Source organism: Bubalus kerabau, chromosome 3, assembly GCF_029407905.1.
Source record: "Bubalus kerabau isolate K-KA32 ecotype Philippines breed swamp buffalo chromosome 3, PCC_UOA_SB_1v2, whole genome shotgun sequence".
Classification (NCBI taxonomy): domain Eukaryota; kingdom Metazoa; phylum Chordata; class Mammalia; order Artiodactyla; family Bovidae; genus Bubalus; species Bubalus kerabau.
The window spans coordinates 123,534,637-123,562,317 of NC_073626.1; the positions used below are offsets into that span (position 1 = coordinate 123,534,637).

The window sequence follows — 27,681 nt, forward strand, 5'->3', positions numbered from 1 at the left end:
GAGGTCCTACAGACTGGGGCATAACCTCTGAACCAATTTCACTTCAAGGAAATGTAACCCAAGTAAATAATTAAAGATAAAAGAAAAAAAGTTAGCTATGGGGATGTCCTACATAATAGCCAAAAAAAAAAAAACAACCCCCAAACTAAAGAACAAAACCCAAAAAAACAAACTAAGCTAGTTATACTAGTACCATACAATGTGTAATGTTCAACCACTAAAAATGCTGTGGGGGCTTATTTACTGGTATGGAAATATAACCTTGATTACATTCTTGAGCAAAACAAGCACACAATAAAACAGAACATAGAGTATCATGCTATTTTTTTTTGTAATCTCTAATTCTCTATATTAATATCCATAACTCTTGTATTTCCTACTTTGAATATCAGTGGTTACCTGTGGCTGGTGGTATCACGGGTGATTTAGTCTTTGTACTCTTTCTCCATTTCCTAATTTTTCCTTATTATTACTATTGCACTAGTATATAAGAAAAACAACCTTTTGTAAAATTAAAAACCATGCACCAAAAAATACAGATGAGCCACACAACCAAGGGCAAAGGCAGAAAATTGGAACAGTCCTACAAAGATGGATAAAGACAAGAATAAGCTAAAAATTTTTGAAAAAATTAAAACATTTAATATTTATTTTCGAAAGGATATTATATCTAATCAAGAGTAAAGTCTGCTTGTTGAGGCACAATGAAACATGTTAATAGATGGGAAAAAAGACAACACAACCAACAGTCTCCACTTGGCATCCATTCTCCAGCTAGACAAACGGTCTTCAGTGGGGCAGGCACAGTAGATGCCCTCGTAAGGGCAGCGCACCCAACCACTCTGCATGCATTTGACTCTCTGGGACCCTGATGATACTATCCCAAGGTCCTGAAATCAGTCAGGAACATTACTGCAGAGTTAGTGTCAGGGATATGTGAGAAATAAGACACCAGGTGAAGAGTGAGAAAACTAGAGAAGCACCAGCACCTGTTGTGTCTGAGGAGTCAGATGGAAAATCAAAACCTGGCTGCCTCTTCTCAGCTCTGCAACTGTGCAGGGATTTTACTAGCTTTTCTCAGTTTCAACTTCTTATAAAATGGAAAAATAACACCTAAGTCCTTTAGTGTTGATAAGAACTAAATGAAATAATGCTTGTAAACCTAATTACATGCCAAGCACACAGGAGGCATTCAATCAGTACATGGTGGCTGCATTTGTATTTTATAAAAGGCTGGGTCTAGAAACCTGCCACCATATGTTAAACTGAATTTTAGTCCTTAATTTAAATTTGGGACTCTACGGAATAGACTGGCCTGTAAGGGGCAGGTAAGAAACAGTGATGAGCCCTGTGGAGGGCAGAACTGGGGAGGAGAAGAAAACATCCTTTAGAACCTGACACTTCCAAGAACCACACCCTGGTAATGTAGGAAAGACTTCATTCCTTTTCCTTGCTGCCCTGGTGGCTCAGATAATGAAGAATCTGCCTGTAATGCGGGACACCTAGTTCCATCCCTGGGTTGGGAAGATTCCCCTGGAGAAAGGCATGGCAACCCACTCTAATATTCTTTTCTGGAGAATCCCATGGACAGAGGAGCCTGGCAGGCTACAGTCCATGGGATTGCAAAGAGGTGGACACGACTGAGCAACTTTCACACTTCACACTCATTTCTTTTACAAGGGGAGGGATTCTCTGTGAGGAGAGTGACTAGAAACAAAACCCAGCAAGCTGTTCTATGTCTTATAGGGATCACAAGAAGACAACAGGGATGCACACTTGACTCTCTGACAAGTTCCTGGGACTCTCACTCCAAGGCTGCAAGGAAGAGTGTGCAGAGCTGTGGGTGAGCAGGAAGGAAATTAATGGCAACAGGGTTCAGCTAAGAAACCTAAGAAGGCAGCATCTGGAAATAAGAAGTACTTTCAGTAGATAAAGAAGAATATAAATAAACAAAACCCAAAGGCCACCTCTGGCCATCTATAAAAATTCTTTATCATTACAACAGTAATGTAACACCAGATGGTCAATACAGAAAGCAGACTGATTATATTCCTTGCAGTCAAAGATGGAGAAGCTCTATACAGTCAGCAAAAACAAGCTCAGGAGCTGACTGAGGCTCAGATCATGAACTCCTTATTGCCAAATTCAGACTTAAATTGAAGTAAGGAAAACCACTAGACCATTCAGGTATGACCTAAACCAAATCCCTTATGATTATACACTGGACGTGACAAATAAATTCAAGGGATTAGATCTGATAGACAGAGTGCCTGAAGAACTATGGACAGAGGTTCATGACATTGTACAGGAGGCCGGGATCAAGAAAAAGAAACTCAAAAAAACAAAATGGTTCTCTGAGGAGGCCTTGCAAATAGCTTTGAAAAGAAGAGAAGCGAAAAGCAAAGGAGAAAAGGAAAGATAAATGCATTTGAATGAAGAGTTCCAAAGAATAGCAAGGAAAGATAAGAAAGCCTTCCGAAGTTAATGGGAACGACTGGAGATCTCTTCAAGAAAATTACAGATACCAGGGGACCATCTCATGAAAAGCTGGGCACAATCAAGGACAGAAATGGTATGGACCTAACAGAAGCTAAAGATATTAAGAAGAGGTGGCAAGAATACACAGAAGAACTACACAAAAAAGATCTTCACGACCCAGATAACCATGATGGTGTGATCACTCACCTACAGCCAGATATCTTGGAATGTGAAGTCAAGTGGGTCTTAGGAAGCATCACTATGAACAAAGCTAGTGGAGGTGACAGAATTCCAGTTGAGCTATTTCAAATCCTAAAAGATGATGCTGTTAAGGTGCTGCACTCAATATGCCAGCAAATTTGGAAAACAGCAGTGGCCACAGGACAGGAACCGGTCAGTTTTCATTCCAATCCCAAAGAAAGGCAATGCCAAAGAATGCTCCAACTACTGCATAATTGCACTCATCTCACACACTAGCAAAGGAATGCTCAAAATTCTCCAAGCTAGGCTTCAATAGTACATGAATCGAGAACTTGAAAATGTTCAAGCTGGATTTAGAAAAGGCAGAGGATCCTGAGATCAAATTGCCAACATCTGTTGGATCATTGAAAAAGCAAGAGAGTTCCAGAAAAACATCTACTTCTGCTTTATTGACTACACCAAAGTCTTTGACTGTGTGGATCACAACAAACTGTGGAAAATTCTGAAAGAGATGGGAATACCAGACCACCTTACCTGCCTCCTGAGAAATCTGTATGCAGGTGAAGAAGCAACAGGTAGAACTGGACAATGAATAACTGACTGGTTCCAAATCGGGAAAGGAGTATGTCAAGGCTGTATATTATCACTCTGCTTATTTAACTTATATGCAGAGTACATCACGAGAAATGCTGGACTGGATGAAGCACAAGCTGGAATCAAGATTGCCGAGAGAAATATCCATAACCTCAGATATGCAGATGACACCAACCTTATGGCAGAAAGAGAAGAACTAAAGAGCCTCTTGATGAAAGTGAAAGAGGTGAGTGAAAAAGTTGGCTTAAAACTCAACATTCAGAAAACTAAGATCATGACATCTGGTCCCATCACTTCATGGGAAATAGACGGGAAAACAGTAGAAACAGTGACAGACTTTATTTTGGGGGGCTCCAAAATCATTGCAGATGGTGACTGCAGCCATGAAATTAAAAGACACTTGCTCCTTGGAAGAAAAGCTATGACCAACCTAGACAGCATATTAAAAAGCAGAGACATTACCTTGCAAACAAAGGTCCACCTAGTCAAAGCTATGGTTTTTCCAAGTCATGTACAGATGTGAGAGTTGAGTACCTAAGAATTGGTGCTTCTGAACTGTGGTGCTGGAGAAGACTCTTGAGAGTCCCTTGGACAGCAAGGAGATCCAACCAGTCCATCCTAAAGGAAATCACTCCTGAATATTCTTTGAAGAACTGATGCTGAAGCTCCAATACTTTGGCCACCTGATGTGAAGGACTCATTTGAAAAGACCCTGATGGTGGGAAAGACTGAAGGCAGGAGGAGAAGGGGATGACAGAGGATGAGATGGTTGCATGGCATCACTGACTCAATGGACATGAGTTTGAGTAAGCTCCAGGAGTTGGTGATGGACAGAGAAGCCTGGCATGCTGCAGTCCACGGAGTCGCAAAGAGTTGGACATGACTGAGAGACTGAACTGAACTGAACAACAGTAAACGTACTGGCAGTCAACTGAGGGGTAAGTTCACACATTTAAAAAAGGCAATAAACTAAGCAATTTGAACTGTTAATCAAAGAAGACCTCCAATTTTTTCTCCATTTTCCTGTGCTGCTGCTGCTAAGTCGCTTCAGTCATGTCCGACTCTGTGCGACCCTATAGACGGCAGCCCACCAGGCTCCGCCGTCCCTGGGATTCTCCAGGCAAGAACACTGGAGTGGGTTGCCATTTCCTTCTCCAATGCATGAAAGTGAAAAGTGAAAGTGAAGTCGCTCAGTCGTGTCCGACTCTTCGCGACCCCATGGACTGCAGCCTACCAGGCTCCTCTGTCCATGGGATTTTTCAGGCAAGTATCTTGATATTATTTTCTAAAGAGCTGCAGACAGCATTTTATCTAGCATTTTATTGCATCCTGGCTCCGTCATCACCAATGTGACCTTGGGCAACCTACATAACCAATCTGTGTCTGAGTTTCCTCAACTGTCAAAAACAAATACAGTTACTTCATAGGGTTGTTGTGAGGACTAGATAAGTTACATACAAATGCTCAGAACAACGTTTGGACATGACATATTTGTCATTATCTCAAATTCCTTTAAGAATTTAAGTCACGTTGCTAAGCAGAAGACAATTTTCTTTAAAAACTCCATTAGAAATGAAAAGAGGAAATAATATGTCTCTAGAGGACTGAAATATTTAATAGGTAAAGGGACATCAGGCCCAGTTTCATTGATTGGATAATCAATAGCTACACTGGCCTTTTTATTCTTGGTGACACAGTCAGAAAATGTAATGTTTCTCACTCTCTCTTCAGGGCTCCAAGTGAGATTTACACGTGAAGATATTCAATAAACAGTAACTATTTTGTTTTTTTAACTTTTGGGTTTCCCTGATGGCTCAGTGGCAAAGAATCTGCTTGCAAATGCAGGAGATGTGGATTTGATCCCTGAGTCAGGAAGATCCCCTGGAGAAAGAAACGGCAACCCATGCCAGTATTCTTGTCTGGAAAATTTGATGGACAGAGGAGCCTGGTGGGCTACAATCCATGGGGTTGCAAAGAGTCAGACACAACTTAGCAACTAAACAACAAATTTTTCACTTTACTGTTTTTGAGAAGGTGATAAGAGATTTAGTATAAAATTCAAATAGGACAGAGTTTATGGGGAAAAGAGAATTTCCCTTCCTCTCCTGCTCCTGGCTCCCCAGCTTCCTGTATTTGAGGTAACACTGTCATCTCATTCTCAGTTCTTTCCAGAAATGAGGCATCACTTAAAACAAGGGAAAGCAATAGCAGACCCAACCAACTGGTTATTATTTGTCATGAAAATGCGACCAGGAGAAATCTTTAACAGAATATAATGCTCTACTGGTGAGAAGGGAAAAAACTATAAATTTATATTCAAAGCATAATTCTAATTCACTACAAACATATACATTAAAAACACAGAAGAAGTATGTCCAAAAGTGGCTGTTTCTGTATTGTTAGATTAAGGTTGACCTTTTTTCCTCTGATTGATCAACTTTTTCAAAGAAAACTTTAAAGATGTTCTAAACTGAACATCTATTTCACAACCAGGAAAAAAAAAATTACTGTTCTATCATATATTCTTAACACTTAATACTGCCACCAAATCTGAAAACCCCGTCCAGCTTCAGAATATAACTTAAAGGTTTTCCATACCTCACATTTCCCAAATGGAATTGTGGGAAGATACAAATTATAACCATAAGCTGACAAGACTTTTAAATGAGCATTTCCTGTCTTTCATCATCAAGCTATTGTTACTCTTTTCAGAGTAATTGCCTGGGGAGATCGCACATTTATTCTTAAAGAAAAAAAAAGGCAAAGTAACTCAATAAATTATTTTCTAAAGAAAGAGAACTTACACCTAGGCATTGAGGCTTCATTTACATGTAGGAAGGTTGGGGGGTGAGGAGTGGGTGGCGCTGACTAGGTTCTGCTGGGCTCTGGCCCTGAGTGTTTAGAGAAGGCCCAAAGCTCTCCTCTGGCCCTCGCGCTGGGTAACTGCGCATGTGGATACAGACCCTGTGGTTGAGGCTCACTGCACTTGGGACAAAGGTCATCTCGGAGTTTCCCACACAAAGCTCAGAAGCTGCCTTTCCAAAGCCACCAAGGCAGTGATAACCTCTGTATCACTTTTAGTTCATCATCTGTTCTCTGGAGCTCTGTGAAGTTTGAAGTTTATAGTCACCACTGGCACAAATGAGGAAGGGCTCAGAGTCTGGAAAATCGGAAGGAAGGAAAACAGGGCAGTGGTTGTGGCACGTTCTACCCTGAACACTGGTATTAGATACTGGGCACGCACAGCAGGCAGGGCCTCCCTCACACACGCACTTGAGGTCAGCTGCTGGGCAATCACCACAGACAGAAACCTCAGGGAGTGGTGGGGGTTGGGGGTGGGGGGTGGGGCAGAGGCTTCTGCACTTTAAATCAAAGGGCTACTTGGAAGCTATGGCCCTATCATTTTCCCTGACAGGAGAACTTGGGCAGGGAACTCACAGAGAGGTCAACAACTGTCCTGATGGCCTTTTCTTTCCTCTTCATGAAGTCGTCATCCTGCAAGACAAGAATACACAGGGATGAAACAGATCCTGTGTAAAGACTGAGACTCAATTAGACTGCTCAGCAATCTGTCTTATAAACTGACTTCTCATCACAACTTTGTCTGAAAAAGTCTCAATTTTCTAACAAACTGGAATACACTGAGCATGAAAAAAGTGAGGGCCTCTGTCAAGGGCTCCAAAACAGATCCCTACAGCTGGTAAGAGAAAAGGGAACCACAGAGTGTCGAGGCGAAGACAAGTGTTCTCAGTTCAAATCCTCTGAGTTCTGAGACCTCAGCAAGTTACCTCACCTCTAAGCCTCAGCTTCTCCAGGGGCAGGAGGGACCATAAGGATGAAGAAGCAGAAGGCATGTAGTGCACTGGGACTGGAATGTAGCAGGTATCTGACAGAAATCAGCAGTTATTGTTGCTGTGATTATTACTCAACTGCTCCTACAGGTGTGTCATCCTAAGCAGACAGTCTCTTGAAACGCTTCATACAATTATACAGAAATATGCTCATGTTCTTGTAATTTAAAAAAAGGTCTGGATCAAGTACCAAAATTGAGAGAAAAGGACAGAATTATAGAGCTTGGCACTCAGTGCCCATTCAAAGAGGGCAATTCAAATGAACCAGGAGGTCCAGTTTTAGTGCTGACCAGGTGGGCGCAGAGATGCCATACAGTTGGGCAGGAGTACAGGGGAGCCTGAGCTTACTCTGCTTCTTCCAGGAGGTCCCTAACTGTGCATTCAGGTTCTCAGCTGGACAAGAAAAGAGCAGAACACTGACCTCAGGCAGACTGTAGGTTTTCTGGAACTGGGATATGGAGTAGGAGCGGATGTAGTCACCCATCTCTTCTTTTGTTTCTATAGCTCGCTTCACCAGCCACTGGGGAAGAAAGTGCAGAAATGTGAGCTGATGGGGATGAAACAAGGTGAAGACCAACTCAGAGATGGCACAGGTCCTGAACCTGAATCACAGAACATGAACTAACCAGGTGGCAAGCAACCATCAATACGCACTGCCTTGCAGGGAAAACAGCCGCCAGGTATCTGGATGCTGAGATCAGGGGGACTGGAGCTGACAGCCTCAGAGGAACCTTTGAGCCTTGCTCCAGGTGCCCAGGCCTCAGTTTCCTTCTCTGCTGAAGTGGAGGGCAGAGTATCATTTCCTTTCACCTCACAGAGCGACTGCGGGAGCAAATGAGACACAAGTACTAGATGGCTCTGTAAATACTGGAGCCAACGCAAACACAGCTGCTCCCCAAAGCTTCCTGTGTCTAATGGCAGACCTTAAAGGACTCTCTCCGTCTTGTGCTGCTTGTGCCACAGACCAGAGAAAGGAAAGAGAACCAGTGAAAATACCTAGCATAACCCTTGTCTGATAGGTGAAAAAATGCCTTGGATATTCAGATTTGAGACCACGTGTACCAAGACAAGCCTCAGACCTCAGATGTAGCTTAGCACTCACAGCATTCATACAACACTGTAAGGTAATGGGCACTGACCGCGTTTTACAGAACTAGAAGCTCAGAGAGACGACATAAATCCGTCCAGTGATCCATAGCCAGCAGTTGCTGGCCACAACCCAGAGGGTCCACCACCAGGACATAGCACGTCTGGGCTTCATGCAATGTTTCCCAGATCTACGGAGCTGACATGTGCAAGGAGCCACTCCTCATGTCTGCTGACTTATAGCTCCAGGGAGCTGAAACATTTACCTGTACACACCCACACCCCACAACCTGGGGAAGGCCCAGGGACTCTGAGCGTGAGAATGCAAAGTATAAAGACAACCTTTACTTTTCCTCCTGACTCTGCACTCATTCCCATTATTACTGAAGACCTTTCTGGAGGTGTGCCATGCTCTCTTCAGGGAGCTACATCTCAGGGGAAGTTTCTATACAGCTGTTGTGCTGCCTCAGAGGGCACAGCTGCACACAGCATAGGGCTCCTGCTCAGGAACGGCGGGCAACTCAAGTAGAGGACATGTCAGGAAGCAGTTGCCCACAAAAGCAGTTCAGTTCAGTCACTCAGTCATGTCTGACTTGGCAACCCCATGAACTGCAGCACACCAGACCTCTCTGTCCATCACCAACTCCTGGAGTTCAGTCAAACTCATGTCCATCAAGTCGGTGATGCCATCCAGACACCTCATCCTCTGTCGTCCCCTTCTCCTCCTGCCCTCAATCCCGCCCAGCATCAAAGTCTTTTCCAATGAGTCAGCTCTTCACATGAGGTAGCCAAAGTATTGGAGTTTCAGCTTTAGCATCAGTCCTTCCAAAGAACACCCAGGGCTGATCTCCTTTAGAATGGACCGGTTGGATCTCCTTGCAGTCCAAGGGACTCTCAAGAGTCTTCTCCAACACCACACTTCAAAAGCATCAATTCTTCAGCCCTCAGCTTTCTTCACAGTCCAACTCTCACATCCATACATGAGCACTGGAAAAACCACAGCCTTAGACAGACCTTGTTGGCAAAGTAATGTCTCTGCTTTTCAATATGCTATCTAGGTTGGTCATAACTTTCCTTCCAAGGAGTAAGCATCTTTTAATTTCATGGCTGCAATCACCATGTGCAGTGATTTTGGAGCCCCAGGAAATAAAGTCTGACACTGTTTCTACTGTTTCCCCATCTATCTGCCATGAAGTGATGAGACCAGATGCCATGATCTTAGTTTTCTGAATGTTGAGCTTTAGGCCAACTTTTTCACTCTCCTCTTTCACTTTCATCAAGAGGCTTTTTAGTTCCTCTTCACTTTCTGCCATAAGGATGGCGTCATCTGCATATCTGAGGTTATTGATATTTCTCCCAGCAATCTTGATTCCAGCTTGTGTTTCTTCCAGTCCAGCGTTTCTCATGATGTACTCTGCATATAAGTTAAATAAGCAGGGTGACAATATACAGCCTTGAAGTACTCCTTTTCCTATTTGGAACCAGTCTGTTGTTCCATGTCCAGTTCTAACTGTTGCTTCCTGACCTGCATATAGGTTTCTCAAGAGGCAGGTCAGGTGGTCTGGTATTCCCATCTCTTTCAGAACTGTCCACAGTTTATTGTGATCCACAGTCAAAGGCTTTGGCATAGTCAATAAAGCAGAAACAGATGTTTTTCTGGAACTCTTGCTTTTTCCATGATCCAGCAGATGTTGGCAATTTGATCTCTGGTTCCTCTGCCTTTTCTAAAACCAGCTTAAACATCTGGAAGTTCACAGTCCACGTATTGCTGAAGCCTGGCTTGGAGAATTTTGAGCATTACTTTACTAGCATGTGAGATGAGTGCAATTGTGCAGTAGTTTGAGCATTCTTTGGCATTGCCTTTCTTTGGGATTGAAATGAAAACTGACCTTTTCCAGTCCTGTGGCCACTGCTGAGTTTTCCAAATTTGCTGGCATATTGAGTGCAGCACTTTTACAGCATCATCTTTCAGGATTTGAAATAGCTCAACTGGAATTCCATCACCTCCACTAGCTTTGTTCGTAGTGATGCTTTCTAAGGCCCACTTGACTTCACATTCCAGGATGTCTGGCTCTAGGTGAGTGATCACACCATCATGATTATCTGGGTCGTGAAGATCTTTTTTGTACAGTTCTTCTGTGTATTCTTGCCACCTCTTCTTAATAACTTCTGCTTCTGTTAGGTCCATACGATTTCTGTCTTTATCGAGCCCATCTTTGCATGAAATGTTCCCTTGGTATCTCTAATTTTCTTGAAGAGATCTCTAGTCTTTCCCATTCTGTTGTTTTTCTGTATTTCTTTGCACTGATTGCCGAGGAAGGCTTTCTTATCTCTTCTTGCTATTCTTTGCAACTCTGCATTCAGATGCTTATATCTTTCCTTTTCTCCTTTGCTTTTCACGTCTCTTCTTTTCACAGCTATTTGTAAGGCCTCCCCAGACAGCCATTTTGCTTTTTTGCATTTCTTTTCCATGCGGATGGTCTTGATCCCTGTCTTCTGTACAATGTCACGAACCTCTGTCCATAGTTCATCAGGCAATCTATCTATCAGATCTAATTCCCTTAAATCTATTTGTCACTTCCACTGTATAATCATAAGGGATTTGATTTAGGTCATACCTGAATGGTCTAGTGGTTTTCCCTACTTAAAGCAGTGGCCAGAAGTAACTCTAGGAGTACTCTTTTGTTGCTAGTATCCTCCATCTGTTTCTATCACTCCACTCCACCCCAACCCCAGACAGTAACCTCAGGCACTGACTAAAATCCAGGGGTGCAGGGGCTGAGGATCAGATGACATTTGGGGCTACTCCAGCCTCTCACCCACACCCCAGCATGGACCCTGGATATCTCAGGAGGCTGACTCCTGCTTAACTCAATTTCACTCTGCTTTCCTTCCCACCTGGAGATCCACTTTCTGGCCTTTCATAGTTGTTGCCTTTTCAAATCTGCCTCTGTTAATTAGATCTACACTGAGTTATTACTTGGCTGGATCCTGGAGAACATGCTCTGATGAGGAGGGCAAAGCCCACTGAGTCACAGGATTCCCTTAGAAACACCATGGCTCTGTTTCGGAGTTCCCAACCTGAAGAGCTGAGGAGGGAGCCTCTAGGATAGCCAAGCTCTGCCGCAGGGCCCTAGCCTTCAAGAACAATATCTACACAGGATTCACATGCCTCATGTAGAAGAAAAATATGTGACCTGGTACTAAGTAGCTGGAAGCCATTTCCACTGTCCCGCTGCATTCAAACTCACCATAGCTGTGCTAAATGGCAAGAACTAGGGTGGTGGACCTCAGACCCACACAAGAAAGCTGTTCAGCGGGTCCCAGCAACTGGTCTACAATTGTTCTCTCACTTGTGTCCAACAAAATAGGAAACAAAACCACAGGCATGTGGTGAGTTTCTCACAGTGCTAAATGTATTCAGTTGGAAAGACTGTTCTTTATTCTCAGAGTGAGGGTTAAATGGCCTTTCAAGAAATGATAGAAAAAGCAAAATAATTGTTACTTTTAACAATGTCCTTGCCTGCCAAAATACAGGTGGCAACCACAGATCAACCTCCATTTTTGCTTTAAAATTTTGCAGATCCACAAAATTAAGAAGGCTGGTAACCATTAGCTGAGGCTCTCACATCCAGACAGGAAACCCTCAGGCATTCCATTCAGAACACAGACCATCAGAGACTCAGGATACCCAAACCAACTGCAGAAAATCACCTTCATACTCTTCTCATATTTGGACTATCATTTTGGTCCTCCAAGTTCTAGCACAGGACTGAGTAAAGTCTAGTCACAAGAGATCCAGGTTGAGGTGGAAAAGGCAACAACTTCACAATATGATAGTGTTGGAGGTTTCTGTAAGAATTTCCACAGGGTCCCTACTTCCTATTTTCACAAAAGGATGGGGGTACCATCCTCTAACGGACATACACGTCAAATCCTGAGTTAAACTGTTAGCCTCAAATGTACAAATTTCATTTTTAATTTGAAGCCTAGTTCAGGGGAAGATTCACAGCAGCAGTAACTACCACAGAAACAACTACGTAACACTTAGAAAGCACTGACTGAAACACGCTAGCCCTTCAGCCATGTGCTTTACACATAGTAACTTATTCAACTTTTGTTCTATCAGGTAGCTGCTATTATTATCTTCCACTTAACAGGTAAGAAGTTAAGACATCTGCCCAAGATCAGACAGCTGGAAAGTGGCAGAGTCAGATTTGAACCCAGAAGGTCTCCAGAGTCCAGGCTCTTAACCGCTACACTACATAACCTTCACAGAATCAGTGAACTTCTCTAGCAGGGGCGGTGTGGCTTTCCTCTGGGTGGCTGCACGGTGGTGGAGGGGAAAAGTTCAGGCTTAAGAACAAGGAAAAATTTAGAGGAATCTGCCTCTCCACTCCCTAGTTCTCTGACCTTAAGCAAATTGATTATCCACTATGAGTCGCACTTTTCTCAGATGTAAGACTGGGATTACAACAGATGCTTCAAGGAACTCTATTAGGACCTGAGGCTAAGTGCTGTCCATATAACAGGCAACAGAGTGAGTCCTTTTACTCCTCCTCTCTCTGTGGTACCCGGAGGAAAGGCTGAGGCACAAAAATCACAGAATACAGGGACCTGTACAGCATGAGCCACTTCATTACGGGGCCTCAGAAAAAAGCTGGGCTAGAGATAAGTCTCATTAGAAATTCAGTCCTCAAATAAGGACTGAATGCCTACAAAGTGCCAGACATTCCATGAGGTGCCAGAGACACAGGACTGAGCAGGACAGCCCTGATACCTACCCATGAAAGACAGAGATAAATAACCAGACACTTTGATGCACATGGTCACAAATGTGGTAAGGAAGATCCCTGTGAAGGTAGGGACTATGCTGTGTAAGAGAATATAGCAAAAGAACCTGCTCTAGATCTAGGGGTCAAGGGAGCTTTCTTGAGGAGACCTGGAACTAAGAGCTGAAGGATGAAAGAAAGGAGAGAAGGGAAGAGCTTCCCAGGCTGAGAGAAAGGCCCACGACAGGAAAGAAGTATAGTATGTGGGAGGAAACTGGAAAGAAAGCCAGGGGGCTAGAACATAAAGAACAAAGAAAACAAAGAATAAATTGAGGCTGGAGAGACAGAAGGGAATCAGAGCATGGGGGCCTCCCAGAAGGGCAATGAAAAGCTACTTGTGGAAAACATTCAAAGATAGAACAGGTGACTGAGTGGAATGAAGGTAGACTGAATACTGGCAACTTCTGAGGACAACATTAGGGAGTGCAGTCATGTTCTGTGGCCACCAAATCCATGCCATGCCCATCAGATCCAGGATCTAGGCCGGACAGCCCGAAATCCAGATCCGTTACAGGAATGCCGATGTTCAGAGGACAAGAAACCCCTCAGCCACTCTCACCTGGACAACAGGAAATATGTGAATAAAATCCATCCCCTGGATCTGGTGGGGCTCCAGCTGGTGTGGACATTTCATTCTTGGCAGGACGGAGACGATTTTTTCCGATAGAGCTCTGCTCGGAGGGAAACAACAAGCCAAGAGTGAGAACGCCTTAAGTGGCTCTTAAGATATCGCTACCCACTGGGCTGCATTCCAGAGGGATCCAGGGCTTCTCAACACCAGACCAGGACCACATGTCTCCTGGCTGACAGCAAAGTCAGAAAAATAAGAACAATTTAGACCTGTGTGCATGTAAGGCCACATAAGGAAAATTGCATTCACCCTTAATTCCAAGATCATGTTCATCCTACTTTTTATAAGAAAATATTTTGTTTCTTCATGATGTTATGGTGGTAGTTATTTTTTTTAAACATCCTTACACGGTAAAATAAAACATTATTAGTGCTGCATGTTCTACATTTCACTTTGTTGTCTTGCTTTTTCCAAAAGTCTGGAAACCACTAGGTTAAACTTTTTTTTAAATGTTCTAAATATCATTCGTGTGTGGTTAGTTGCTCAGTTGTGTCTGACTCTTTCGTGACCCCATGGACTGCAGCCTACAAGGCTCCTCTGTCCATGGGATCCTCCAGATAAATGGGTTGCCATTCACTTTTCCAAGGGATCTTCCCAACCCAGGGGCTGAATTTGGGTCTCATGCATTGCAGACGGATTCTTTACTGTCTCAGCCACCAGGGAAGTTGAAAAATCATCCAGGCAACAAATTAATTACCAAACTTTGTGCCAGGTGCCCAGAATATTAAGACAAAACATGAGGTCTCAGGCTTGTGTGGAAAAAAAAAATTGAAGTTTCTATTCTGTTAAGAAATATTTTTGAAATAAGCATAGCCTTTAATTTTGATACTCTAAAATTAATCCTAGATTTGGAGGAACCACTCTTTTTCCAGAGAAGAGGAGTTTTCAGCTTCTCACAAGGGACATGATCTCTCTCCTCCACCTTGCTTGGTCCTCCCTGAAGTGGCTGGAGGAGAGCAGAAGGCAGGCTCTCTGAAGTCCAGAGCATATCTGACTTCAGTCAGGAGGTGAGTACCCACCCCCACTGGATGCCTGGCTGAGCCCTGGCCCGGGTGGGACAGTTTTATGGCAGGAGTGAAAGAAGGACGTGTGTGCAAGTTCGTTTCACCACAGATTTAAATCTGTGATCAGCTGCTATTTGATCTCCGATTATCTGGTTTCTATTTCTTGTATCTTCGTCGGATCAGATTCAAGAGGAAAGAGAACAGAGGTTTTCAGTGGGCTTGCTAACCCACAAAGCCATGGTACATAGCCTAGGAACTCTGAGAAATAGTCCAAGCTGTGGTCTTGTGGGGCCATATGGAGAAATGGGGGCTCCTGGCTCAGCCTACATGGACAGTTTAGGTTATATCCTCATCTAAGATATTAAAAAATTTCAGCCAGAGTGGCCTCATCTACAAGTATCAGACTATTTTCTAACAGATAAAGGCCATGGTTACAAGATCAGCAGGTTCTTACTAGAGGCTTCAATTACAGCAAGTTTTGGGTCTATCTACCGAAAAGGTATCTCTTGTGCAAAGAAATCTTGCACACTTTTGTCTTTCTGCAGTTCCACAATCCTTTCCAGGAGACAGACACCCATTAAGACCAACACCTAACTCAGGCCTGGATAAGAGAAAATATCTAACTTAAGTTTCCCTTAGCAAGTTTCATGCCCTCGCTCTTGGCAGGAACTAAGTAACCTTGGAACAGAAGCCAAATGGCTCCCAGAGAAGGCTCCCCAGAGAACACACCACACAACCATATTTATATCTTAGCTTCACAAGGCAGGACCAAGCTTCAAACTGCTGAGTGGAAACAGTCATAATCATAACATCAAGTCCAATATGTTAAGAGAAAAACATGTGAAGAGGAGACGCCTGCTCCCTTACTGCACGCACTCACGGAAGGCAGGACTACCCACCTTCCAGGAGGGAGGATGTGGGAGGACATGTTCACTGCAAACAGAAGCAGGGTGTGATTCATCCAAAAGGTCTGAGGCCTGGAAGCAGTGTCATCTGACTCCCAGAGCCCCTGTGGGTCCTCCTTTCTGAGTAGCCTGTCCTCAGGACACAAGTATCTTCTCTGTCCCAGTAGGAAAGCCTGTGGTTGCCCAGCTCCTCCTGGGGTCCGAATGGGACAGTTTGGTAGAAAAGACTGATACACTCATTTGGCAACATTATCTAAAGCTCTCTCTCTGATAAGTTTTACTTTTTAATTTAATGTCCATAAGACTCCCATGTCTTGTTCCTTAATTTCTTTGAAATTTGTGAGGGGAAGAAATGGGTGCTTAATTGGCTCTGCTCCCCAGATTCCAAGCTTAGCAAGTGAAGATGGTCACACTCTGGCTTCCAGTCCTTGCTTGGGCAGGTCTAAGAATTCACTCACACCGGGACCACCTAGCTAAGTCACGTTTTAGTTTGGCAGAAGGTGAGCTCCCTCTAGTGGCTACAGATTTGTGGCTCTATGCAGGGAGGGTTACTGATAGCCCATACCATTCAGAAGCTTAAAAATCGGAGGCTGGGACACCAACACCATCCAGCCAACCCTCCACCTTCAGGCAACGTTCTCCCTGGCCACACCTCAGAAACATCCCACTCTCCCAGTTCATAAAGGCCCTGAGGGAAGGATGCCCAGGGTCATCTTGCGGTTTACAACCCTGTTAAACCTGCCTCCCAGAATGACTACCAAGTGTGCAGTGTCAGCAGCGTGTAGAAGAAGCTGAAGGCACTATTAATGCAAAGGGGTGGGGATGTGGGAGAAAACAGGCCGGCGTGGGGCAAAAGTCAGGAAGACTTCCTGCAGAAACCTACCAGTCTCCATTTGGCTTTTCCCTGCAGCTCAAAGTGGATCCTCTGACTTTCTGAAAATCAGGGCAAATAACAATTGCAGAGGTCACCAGACAGATTTCCCAGTCTATGCTTTTAACACACCCACTTTTCATTACCAGAGATAAGTTTGGTTCCTTTCGTTTTCTAAGTGTTCAGTGCACTGTTTCCTCCTCCACTGCAAACAGTTTGAAAGAGAGTGAGTTAAACCAGGGTCTAAATTCCAAGCTCCACCACCCACTGTGGTACTTTTGGCGAGCCACCCGGTCGTCCTTCTGGTCCAACACTACCATAATAAAATGAGGGATAATCCCTGTCCTGCCTAGTCAAAGGTTGCTATGAAGGTTAAATAATAAAGTGCACATGCTCTGTACATAGGTGCATAATAAACATGTGTTGATGTGTGTTGTAGAAATGAACTCGGTTACAAGCCTAAAATCTTATTTATGGACCTTGGAACATAGCACTCTGTGGTGATGGGATTTTAGGACAAACTGGGGATGCAGAGGGGAAGTTCAGAGAACCCACGTGAAAGAAGGATCAAGAAGGAGGATGAGGCCCCAGTGGAGGCCCATCCACAAACGAGGCCCATCTGTGCCCCAATGGAGCACAAATGGAAGATAAGCATGCCCTGTGAAGCAAGTGTGGACTTTAGAGATGGTGCTGCCCCCTCCCATCAGCTGGGATGCACAGAGGCACTGCAAGCACACGGCAATATTAGTCTGAGTTGTACCAAACCAGAAACTTTGTGGGAGGTCCCCAAACACAGAACACAGACTTAATGGACATGAGTTTGAGCAAACTCCGGGAGGTGCTGATGAACAGGGAGGCCTAGCATGCTGCAGTCCATGGGGTCAAAAAGAGTCGGACATGACTGAGCGACTGAACTGAACTAACTGTACCAAACCAGAAACTTTGTGGGAGGATCCCAAACACAGAACACATCCCAAAACCAAACAGAAAAGATTTTGGATAATTCAGTGCGCTGAGGCTATGACACTTCTACAGATAATAAAGACTCAACTTCCTGATGAATCTGCTAGGAGTCTGCTGGGTCTTTACAAGTAAACCCTGTCCCCAGCTTTGCTTTCACATCAAGTACTTATCAGGAAAACTAATACACCCTCAACTCCTTAACCAAACCCTGTGGGGGCAGATGTGCTTCAGAACTCACAATTCTTTAGATGTTGTAGCTTAGTAGATTAAGGGGTATATACTATGTATTATATGGAGAAGGCAATGGCACCCCACTCCAGTACTCTTGCCTGGAAAATCCCACAGAGAGAGGAGCCTGGTAGGCTGCAGTCCATGGGGTCACTGGGAGTCGGACACGACTGAGCGACTTCACTTTCACTTTTCACTTTCATGCATTGGAGAAGGAAATGGCAACCCTCTCCAGTACTCTTGCCTGGAAAATCCCATGGACGGAGGAGCCTGGTAGGCTGCAGTCCATGGGGTCACGAAGAGTCGGACACGACTGAGCGATTTCACTTTCACTATTCACTATTGGAGAAGGAAATGGCAACCCACTCCAGTGTTCTTGCCTGGAGAATCCCAGGGACGGGGGAGCCTGGTGGGCTGCCATCTATGGGGTCACACAGAGTCGGACACGACTGAAGTGACTTAGCAGCAGCAGCACTATGTATTATGTAAAACCCACTGAAATCCACAGCAGAATCCTATCATCAAAGAAATGAGTATTTCTGTAGCAAAATTTATGAATATTCACATAAGTGGGATCAATAAAGACCATAAATAACCTTAAGTCAGTCGGGTCATGTTTTGCTTCCAATTAAAGTTTTATATCCACACTTCAAAGAAAAAAAACAAAACATCAACATTTTCACTGTTTTTTAGATTTCAGAAATACAGATTGAGAATCCTAGCTCACAAAGAATGCAAAAGAAATCCCAGAACATCAGAGGTGCCACACGTGTAAGAGGCAATCAGCTCAAATTGGAACAGAAAGAGGCTTCAACCAAGAGTGTACTCGAGAAGGCAGAGAATTCATGTTAGTCAACAGACTGATTAAGAAGATGGCTGATCTCAGCTACAGGTGAAAGTACATGCTTCTTTGTCAACAAGAAAAAAAAGGCAATCAGAAACGCAAGGGGGAAAAAAAGCTTTGTAAACATGAAGCAAAATGTAGTGTTCTTGATTCTCAATGACTTGCAGCGACCACCTCCACTCACTTGGGCCAAATACTTCACAGTCATCCTCCACGCTCCCTTACTCACACTCTAAATCAAATATGCCATGAGACCCTGTTGGTTCTACCTTTCAAACAGACCCAGAATGCCACCACTACCGGCCCACTGCCCAGGGGAGGATTACTGTAACATGCTAAAGAATCTCCCTGATTGCACCTTCACTCCTTTAATTCAGTATTCAGATGAGGGGTCCTTCTTAAACACAGAACATACTGTGTTCTTCCCCTGCTCAACGGCCCCCACCCCCATGGATTTCCCACCTGATGCAGAGTAAACCCCAAGTCCTAAACCTGACCTACAAAGTGCTACCTGATCTGTCCCATGACCTCTCTGCACTTCCGTCTGCTGCTGCCCCCTCCCCACAACCCCACCCCCACCACACTACACTCTAGGCAAGCTTCTGCGTGGGCCTTCACACTGGCAGTTCCCTCTGCCTGGAACCCTCATCCCTCAAGTCTTAACTCTAGTATCACTTTCTCAGTGAAGCCTACACCAACTTAAACCACAACTGCCTGCCATCCTATGTCTCTCCTCATACCCTTTCCTGGGTTTAGTTTTTTTCATAGCACATATGTCTACACACACGGTACTTATTTATTAGATTAGTTTTTGTCTGTCTCCTCCAATAGACTCTAAGCTCCATGAGGATAGCACATTTTTCATTAATGCATCCAGAACATTATGAATGTAAGTGTTCAATAAATATTTGCTGAGTCAATGAATAAATGAAAAGAGATTGCTTTTGACTGTAATACTTCAAATATTCTCCTTTAAACACCACCATTATGGTCCAGAAAATTACCATTCTTTTTCTGACCCCACAAATCTTAGTTCTTATTGCAAATACTGTTAATAGATTTACTTTTAGAATTTACCTGTAGATAAAGCATGGACAACTTAACTGGTACTATAGAACAGACTATAAACAGGAGAAACTATATTAATGGGTCAAGAAATAGAAACTTAAACAGAGCAAAATTATGCAAGCAATCATAGAAAAGAAAGACAATAATTAAAAGAGTGGAAGTTGGAAGACAAAGGGGATGTAGTGAGTGGTACAGGTGAGCCAACTTCTTCCTCTCATTGGACTTGAAACAGTGTATACAAAGGTGGAGACATATTAGTGACCACAATGAAGAATCTAAAACCTAGACAGTCAAAGATAACTCTTTCCAGGGAATAAAACTAGGGTGTAAAATGGGAAAGGGAAGAGACATCCGCTGCATGTTTTGCTCCCTTTGGTAGTATCTGAATGTTTCTTGTACCTTCACGTATGTAACACCTTAATAAAAGTAAAAGAACAAGAATACACTCCCCTGCTGGGTTGAACTGGATCATCGGGAGCAGAGCCACACACATGGACTCCACTGCGCTCCCGCAAATGAACTTTCCTCTGTGGGTGGCTGGACATGATGCCACAGCCCCGCACGCACAGGTGTCAGGATGCAGCGCCCACTATTCATGGCCGGGCACTGATGGCAGTATCACTGTGTCAAACAGCATGAACTCCTTAACAAGGAGCCACGAATGCCTTTTGGTCTTAGTGTTAAGGATTTTGGTGATTCCCAGGGACTAGTTTTTCTTCTACTATATGGAAGGTATAAATTGGATAATTTATTTTTTTTCTTTTCATGTTTTTTCCTTCTTTTCAGCCAAATCTGTGTCCCATCCTTAGGAAAACAGGGCCTTCTGGCTCCTCACAGTTGTGTTCTTTACCCTCAATTCTGCCTTTCCTTCCCTTTTTTACCCATTTTGCTTTGCTTCACTTTTCCACTATTATTGCTCCCCCATGCATGCTCATAAACCATCTTTAATCCATTTAGGGGAGGACAAGGCTTCAGAAAAATGAGTAAGTAAATCACAGAATCCTATAGATCTGAGATCACAAACCCTCTTTCTGTACATAAAGGAAGGCTTGCCCAAGGTCACACAGCTGCCCACTGGCAGGGCTGGGCAGAACTGGGATCCCAATGATCTCACGAAATCATCAAGTGCCTGGTAAGCTACAGAAGATCAGCCAGGGCACCCTTCCAGGGTATCTTTGGCAAGGACACAGGCAAAGTGAGGCTCTGCCTTATGCAGAGGCAACAGGGCGGGAAAGATTCCCCTCCCTTCAACTATCCAACTTCCATCCAAATTCAATGCCTTTGGAAGGAGATATTCAAGCAATCAACAGAAATTCTGATCAACAAAAAACACCAGAAATAGCCTATTAACATCATAATAATATTAGATGACTCTCATGTGTTAGCTGTGTGACCTTGGCTTCTTTTAGTCCATGAGTGAAGCATCTGACACAACCTTTGGCACACAGCAAATGCTCAAGATTTAGCTCCTTTCTCACTGTTCAGGCTCATCCATGGAAAGCCCAATAACTTACATTTTCTGACCTATTGTAGAGTTCTCCTGAAAGAGTAAATCAACATCCACATCAAAGTTGCAAGTGGTGATGCACCAGGTCATTCCTCCCACCACCTGTAAGACATAAAAAAAATACCTATTTTCTCTTCCTAGTTTGGGAAGAAGGGAAGAAGTGTAAGGCAGATAAAATAGAAACAGTTTTTATATACAAAATTGTGTATCCTCAGAGAGAGACAATATGTGTCCTGGCTCCATCCACTGCAACTCATCTAAACTGCTGCTGCTGCTGCTGCTGCTGCTAAGTTGCTTCAGTTGTGTCCAACTCTGTGCGACTCCAGAGATGGCAGCCCACCAGGCTCCCGTATCCCTGGGATTCTCCAGGCAAGAACACTGGAGTGAGTTGCCATTTCCTTCTCCAATGCATGAAAGTGAAAAGTGAAAGTGAAGTCACTCAGTCGTGTCCAACTTTTAGTGACGCCATAGACTGCAGCCCACCAGGCTCCTCCTTCCATGGGATTTTCCAGGCAAGAGTACTGGAGTGGGTTGCCATTGCCTTCTCCCATCTAAACAGCACTGCTGAATAAAGCTTTCTGCCAGGACAGGAACAGTCTGGATCCACAGTTTAGTATGGTGCTGCCAGCCACACATGGTTACTGAGCACTTGAAACATGTGGCTAGTAGACTGAGAAGCTGCCTTCTAAGATTAAATGGATGTATGATGCATAGATTCTCTTTATACCAATGCGGACAGACATTAACTCTCAGCTGAGAGAAGCCTCAATCCAGTTACAGTCAAGTGCAAGACGGCAGAAGTGTTACGAGTTTTATGGACCAGATATGTGGGTAGCAGGGGGCACATTCTGTGGCTTATTACTTAATTTCCATACATCCCATTTTTTTTCTACCTAAAGGAGATGAGAATCTGTACTCTATTTTGTCATGGGACTTCTCTGAGATGCAAATGAGACCAAAGCTAAAAATCCATTTGAAACAAAACCTTGATAGACACAGCTTGATCTTAGAAAAGATCAACAATGAATCTTATCCCTGGCTATACTGTGGACTCATGCGAGATGCTTAATAAAATACAGATTCCAGTCCCCAGCCCACACCTAACAAACCAGAATTTCAAAGGCTGAGACCTACACATCAGTATTACAAAAGAACCTGTTACACGCAGACAGGGCTTTGGCCCACCAGGGAACTCAATGCTTCCTTCTACCAGGAAGCTTGCCTGGCATGTCCTGGTTGATCTGGATGCTTCACTTCTGTGCTTAGTTCATTGTGGCACTTAATGAATTGTGCCATTTATTCTACGTGCGCTGGTTTACTGTCTCTCTTCCCTGCTCTTCAGAAGTCAGGCCCTTTGAGTACAAGGTCTTTGTTCTTATCCTTGTGCTCTCAACCCTACTACTATTCCTTATGTGTAAGAACTGTTCAAGGTTCTGCCGAATTAAATGACTTCATCCAATAGCGACTTCTTCCTTCTCCAAACCTAGCATTCAGAGCCCAGAGAATACCCAGCAACTATCTGTGAGCATCCCAACTTGGGATGAAAGTGAAAGTTAAAGTTGCTCAGTTGTGTCCAACTCTTGGTGACCCCAAGGACTGTACAGTCCATGGAATTCTCCAGGCCAGAATACTGGAGTGGGCAGCCATTCCCTTCTCCAGGGGATAGTCCAACCCAGGGATCTCCCAGATCTCCTGCATTGTAGGCAGACTCTTTATCAGCTTTATCAACTTGGGATAGTTCCCTATTAACTTAAATTACTTTATCTTACAAGCTTTATTTTCCCACCCAAACTTTAAGCTCCTTGAAAGGAAAAACTATTTATTTTGCTTATTTGTATTTCTCAGTCTTCATGCACAAAATGACTTGAAGGTGTATTTTACTGATATATGATGATTTTCTTTTAATAGGAAACAAAAACTTCCATAATGAATCTGAATCCTGGAGAAATGCAACATGGATAGAGAGAAAGAAAAATACAATCTCTTCTTCCTTTCCATGGTAAACCATGCCATCCTAACAAAAAAATACCCTACTGCCATGGTAAACCATGACATCCTGACAAAGACTAGCCTAATGGTTAGAAAGATTTCCTCTTACCTTGTCAAAAGGTGATAAGCCTTTAATTCTTGCCCTGAAATACCCAGCTGCAACCAAGAGCTCCAGAATTTCAGTCAACTTGACATTCTGCTCTTCATCTTCTCTTGTTTCTACCTAAAACGAAAGCAAAAGGCTGGTAAAAGCTACCTTGAATAAAGGAACACCAGGTATATTCCCTGATACCACAGACTCACTGCCAGGGAGCATATGATATTGGCAATTATCACTGTGTTCATGCAGTAACGTGGGGACACAGTGCTGCCCGAGTCACACAGAACAAGGCCCCCGCTCAACAAGCTGTTAATCATCATAGATGGGGGGAAGACATGCACAGGTGTATCGACTGTTCAGCAGCTGCTGAAGGAATCCAGGGAAAGGAAGACTTATGGCACATTTACCACGCTGTTCTCTAACAGGTGACTTATATAGCAGCTTCTCAACTGGATTATAAACTCCTTTCAGATGGAACAGGTGGTTTGTTTTGTTTGAACTTTACACTCATCTTGGTTCTAGAAGTTACTGACAAGAGGGGCAAGAACAAAGAATTCAATCATGTGGCCCCCTCTGCACTTTGATCTCTACAGCAAATACAAGGAAGGCTTTCAACACAGACATATTACAGGGTGATTACTACCATGTAACAGGGCTGCCTTAAAAATAATATTTACTTGATACATTTAAATAGGGATTTGATTTAAACATTCTTTATTTATATCCTACCTTCACTCCAGGCTGTTAACTCCAAGTTCAATATATCTAAATAGACTCGTACTTTTGCCTCCATACACTTTACCGAACTGTGCTTTTCCTGTCTTCCATTATTGCAGAAAATAAACAACTGCCTCTCTACAGAAAACAATGCCAAGATACCCTGGTTCATAGCCTCATATCCACCTCTGACTATTCCCTTAGCCAACAGTGCCTGCTAAATCTTCCTTAATTATGCAACTCACATTTGTCCTATCTTTCATTTGCATGTCATGCCAGGACAATGGCAACTGCCTCTCAATCTTTCTTCCCGAATAGTCTATCCTGCTCATTCCTTCCTAAATCACAGCTTTCTCATCACCCCTCTTTGGTTTAGCATCCGGCCCTCATCATTAAGGCGTCACTCATTGTCTACCAGCTAAGTTCCAAATGTCTTGGTTTTGCATTCAGATCTTGGGTTGTAAACTGTCTTTTCAGCTCCATCCTTTACCTCCCACCAAAACAATCCAGACACAGCTGTGGCCAACCTAAACAAGCCCTGCTCATTCTCATTCCTTCACTGCTCTTCTGATATATTCTCCAACCACCCAGATACCACCTTCAAACTCCAGGTCCTATTCAATGTCATCTCTGCAGCTTAAAATGGTCATTCCTTTCCATTTCTATTTTATTTATAGTCTGTCATTCATACAATTACTAACCTCTTCTGAGTGGCATGCCTGTCTTTCCAAATAGACTATTAGCTGGTTGGGTGAGGGAGGGGGGGTGTTGTGGCATATATTCCATCTATTAGCCACGTATGTTTATCTCTCTGTTCTGAACAGCATTAGGCTCCAAGAACACACTTATTAAATATGGAATGACATGCTTAACCATCAATCACATAAGCTCCATGACCTAAGCCAGTCATTTATTAACAACATGTTTTCATAGTCATGACACTGATAATGGAAAGTCAAGTTTATTTTAAAGTATAAACTTTCAGGCTAAGGAGCACACATGTTAACACACAGTTGAACATGGAATTATTAAAGAGACTGTTTATCTCCTGCAACAGGCGGTGATGGAGGCGAAAGCCTTGTGACACTGCTCATTTCACTTCCCTCTCGAATGACGCTGGTCCAGGCTAGCAAAGATTCTGAAGGTTAGCATTCACTAATTCCTAGCAGATATGCAAAAATAAATATTAATTATTCACACCTTCTCTTCCTTGCTAAAGGTCTGTGATGGTTGAGAACCATCTACAAGTCGAGAGATTCAAATAAGAGAAAATAAAGAACAGTTATGGTTCACAAAAATAGAATAGAAAAGGAAAATGGGATGATATAAGTATTTTCTTAAAACTCCTGGGATATAAAAAAAGGAATCCTTCATTTGTTCAATCACGTATCATGAAGACACTTCTAAGAAGAGGACAATACATCAGGACAACCCGGGAGGGTCCTCCCTGCCGCACCTTGTACCTAATGGGCACCCACTGCCCACACCTTAGCGAGCGTACAGCCCACACTTCCCTTCCACCCACCCCAGAATGGAGAAGTGTACTTCTGCAATGTACCTTGTGAAGTAATTTTCTTGCACAAGACAATGAATGGGGAATGTTAATAAGACACCAAATCCACTTCATAGGTTAACATTAAAACAAAATGCAAAAGGGTCACTAGCTAATATGCAGTGAATGAAAGAATACTCTAGCTTGAAGTCATAAACATCACCAGGCTGGGTAACACATCCAACTCTTAAAACTAAAATTCGAATAAAAAGGAATGCTGTAAGCTCTTAAAATAGGAGCACTAAGCTGTCAGTTGTCTTGGACCACAGTTCATGTAAGCTGGAAGGCAGGGCCATGTCTAGCTATCTCTCTTTCCTTCACATACATAAAAGCTTTTACAAAATTAAATTTAATGAAATAACCAGACTAGTGACAGCTTAATGACACATACCATTCATATTCATACATACTAGTCTTTGAACTAAGTGAATCCTGTTTGCCTAAGTGTCAGGAACTTGGAAAAGCGACAAATTAGACACAGTCTCCTGACAGTGAAGGGTTAAACAAAGGACAAAGGAGGTGCAAGTTGTTGTTGTTTGTTTGTTTGTTTTTTTCTAGAAAGACCCTACTGGTGGTACACTGGGGCAAAGAATTGAAGGGATTTAAGTTAGAACCTGGGAGATCAGAAAGAGTCCACAGCAAAGTCCCAGGCAAAAAACCTGATGAGAGCCTAGAATTTAAAAAGGCAAAAAAGAAATATAAAATCAAATCACAGAACAGATTCTAGTCTTCACAAACCCTGGTCCATCAAAGCAACTCGCATGTCAAGAGTTACCTAACAGAAGGGTTCTGACATTACCCTTGCTAGGTTTTCTGAAGATGATGAAATGGATTTGCATTCTGGGAGCAAACACTGACAGATTAAGTCTGTTCTGCAATCACTACATCTCCAGCTTTTATGCACAGAACAGTGATCCCTCAATAAATGATACTAGTGGGATTTAAGAACTAAGGATTTGGGGAGGAAGGCAAAGAAGCAAGACTGGCCCCAGGCAGTTAAGTGTGAAGGGACCACTCACCATGTCAAGGAATCAGTCCTTCTGACAAATACCTGCTTCAGAACCTTAGGGAGGGGACAGAGGCGCAGCATGGCATGGACTCCCATTTCTTTCAAGAATCTAGTAAACTAGACTAGCTTTTGAGTAAAGCAACTAGAAGAGAGCACAGATGCAAACCGTCTAGCTAATATTTGCAGCCAAAAGGAAATGCACTTTTCCTCTCCTCCCAGATAATATGTGTATAAATCCAGAAACCGCTGATCACCCCGTCCCTCGGGATCGACTGAGTACTTAATAACAAACACCTCTGGAAGGAGAGGCAGCCTCTCTACCTTCTGGAAAAGCAGCGACGTTTCCGCCCGGCCACTCCGCACGGACGGAGAGCGCGTCTCCACCGCGGACACCGCGGTGCGCTGACCCGGCCGGACACGACCTGGCGCGCGCCCTGCTCCCAAACTTCCTCCAGCCAGCCTGGCCCGGCGTGGGGACAAACGCAGGGAGGCAATCCCCCCCGACACTACGGCGGCGGGTGCCGGCCGCCAGGACCCTGTGGGCCCGGAGAGGCGGCGATAGGCGCCACAAGGTCACCGCCCTTTGCACAACCCGAGCCCGGAGCGTCCCAGCGCGCGTCTCGTGACTACTGGGCGCAGGAACCTCGGTCCTCCGGGCGAGCCTTGCGGAGCCGGGGGTCGGGGAGAGACTGTCGGAGGGTGCCAGAGAGGTGGGACCCCAGGCTCCTGGGCGCCTGGGGCAGCGTCGGGGCAGGTATTGGCCAGGGAAGGCTCCCTCCGTCCCAGGAGACCCAGCACCGTTTGAAGTTAGTCTCCGCCCATGTCCACACTGGGGAACTAGCTTGGCCCCCAGAGGACAGGGCCGGTGTTGGGGAAGCGGACATACCTGAGAAAGGAGGCGGGGAGCCCTAAACGCTGCTGGATCTCCCCGTGCCTGCGACCCCGCAGGCTCGGCCCTCGCTCGGAAACCCGGACGTGTCAGGGAGGGAGGAGGGGTTCCTTACCTCCGGGAGACCCTGGCCTTCCGGCCCCTTTGACAACCCCATGATCTCGTCGGACCGCCCTGCGGCGGCAGCGAAGCCCGCGGAGCGTCCGGAGGAAGCTGTCCCCGGCTCCGAAGCTGCTACCGGGGTGGAGTGCAGAGCGGAAACTTCCTCCGCAGCCGCTGCCGCCGCCGCCGCCGCCGCCAGGAGCCTGAGCTCAGTGGCTCGGCGGAGCATGCGCGCTGGGGCGGGAGCGCTGCCCGACTGC

General features: G+C 44.3%; 1 protein-coding gene across 2 annotated transcripts in view; it reads right to left on the minus strand.

Moving 5' to 3' along the window:
- CCDC93 (coiled-coil domain containing 93) overlaps positions 1-27,677 on the minus strand; it is a 106,877-nt gene extending 79,200 nt beyond the window's left edge. The window contains exons 1-6 of one of the 2 annotated variants that reach the window (XM_055572872.1): positions 27,435-27,677; positions 23,162-23,275; positions 21,071-21,165; positions 13,602-13,713; positions 7,546-7,644; positions 6,712-6,768 (exon numbers count right to left, since the gene is read on the minus strand). In XM_055572872.1, the coding sequence (XP_055428847.1) occupies positions 6,712-6,768; positions 7,546-7,644; positions 13,602-13,713; positions 21,071-21,165; positions 23,162-23,275; positions 27,435-27,650 (693 nt within the window). In that variant the 5' untranslated portion in view covers positions 27,651-27,677. The remainder of the gene's footprint in view (positions 1-6,711; positions 6,769-7,545; positions 7,645-13,601; positions 13,714-21,070; positions 21,166-23,161; positions 23,276-27,434) is intronic. The other variant, XM_055572873.1, reaches the window with a different exon arrangement.
- Positions 27,678-27,681: the final 4 nt, after the last annotated feature.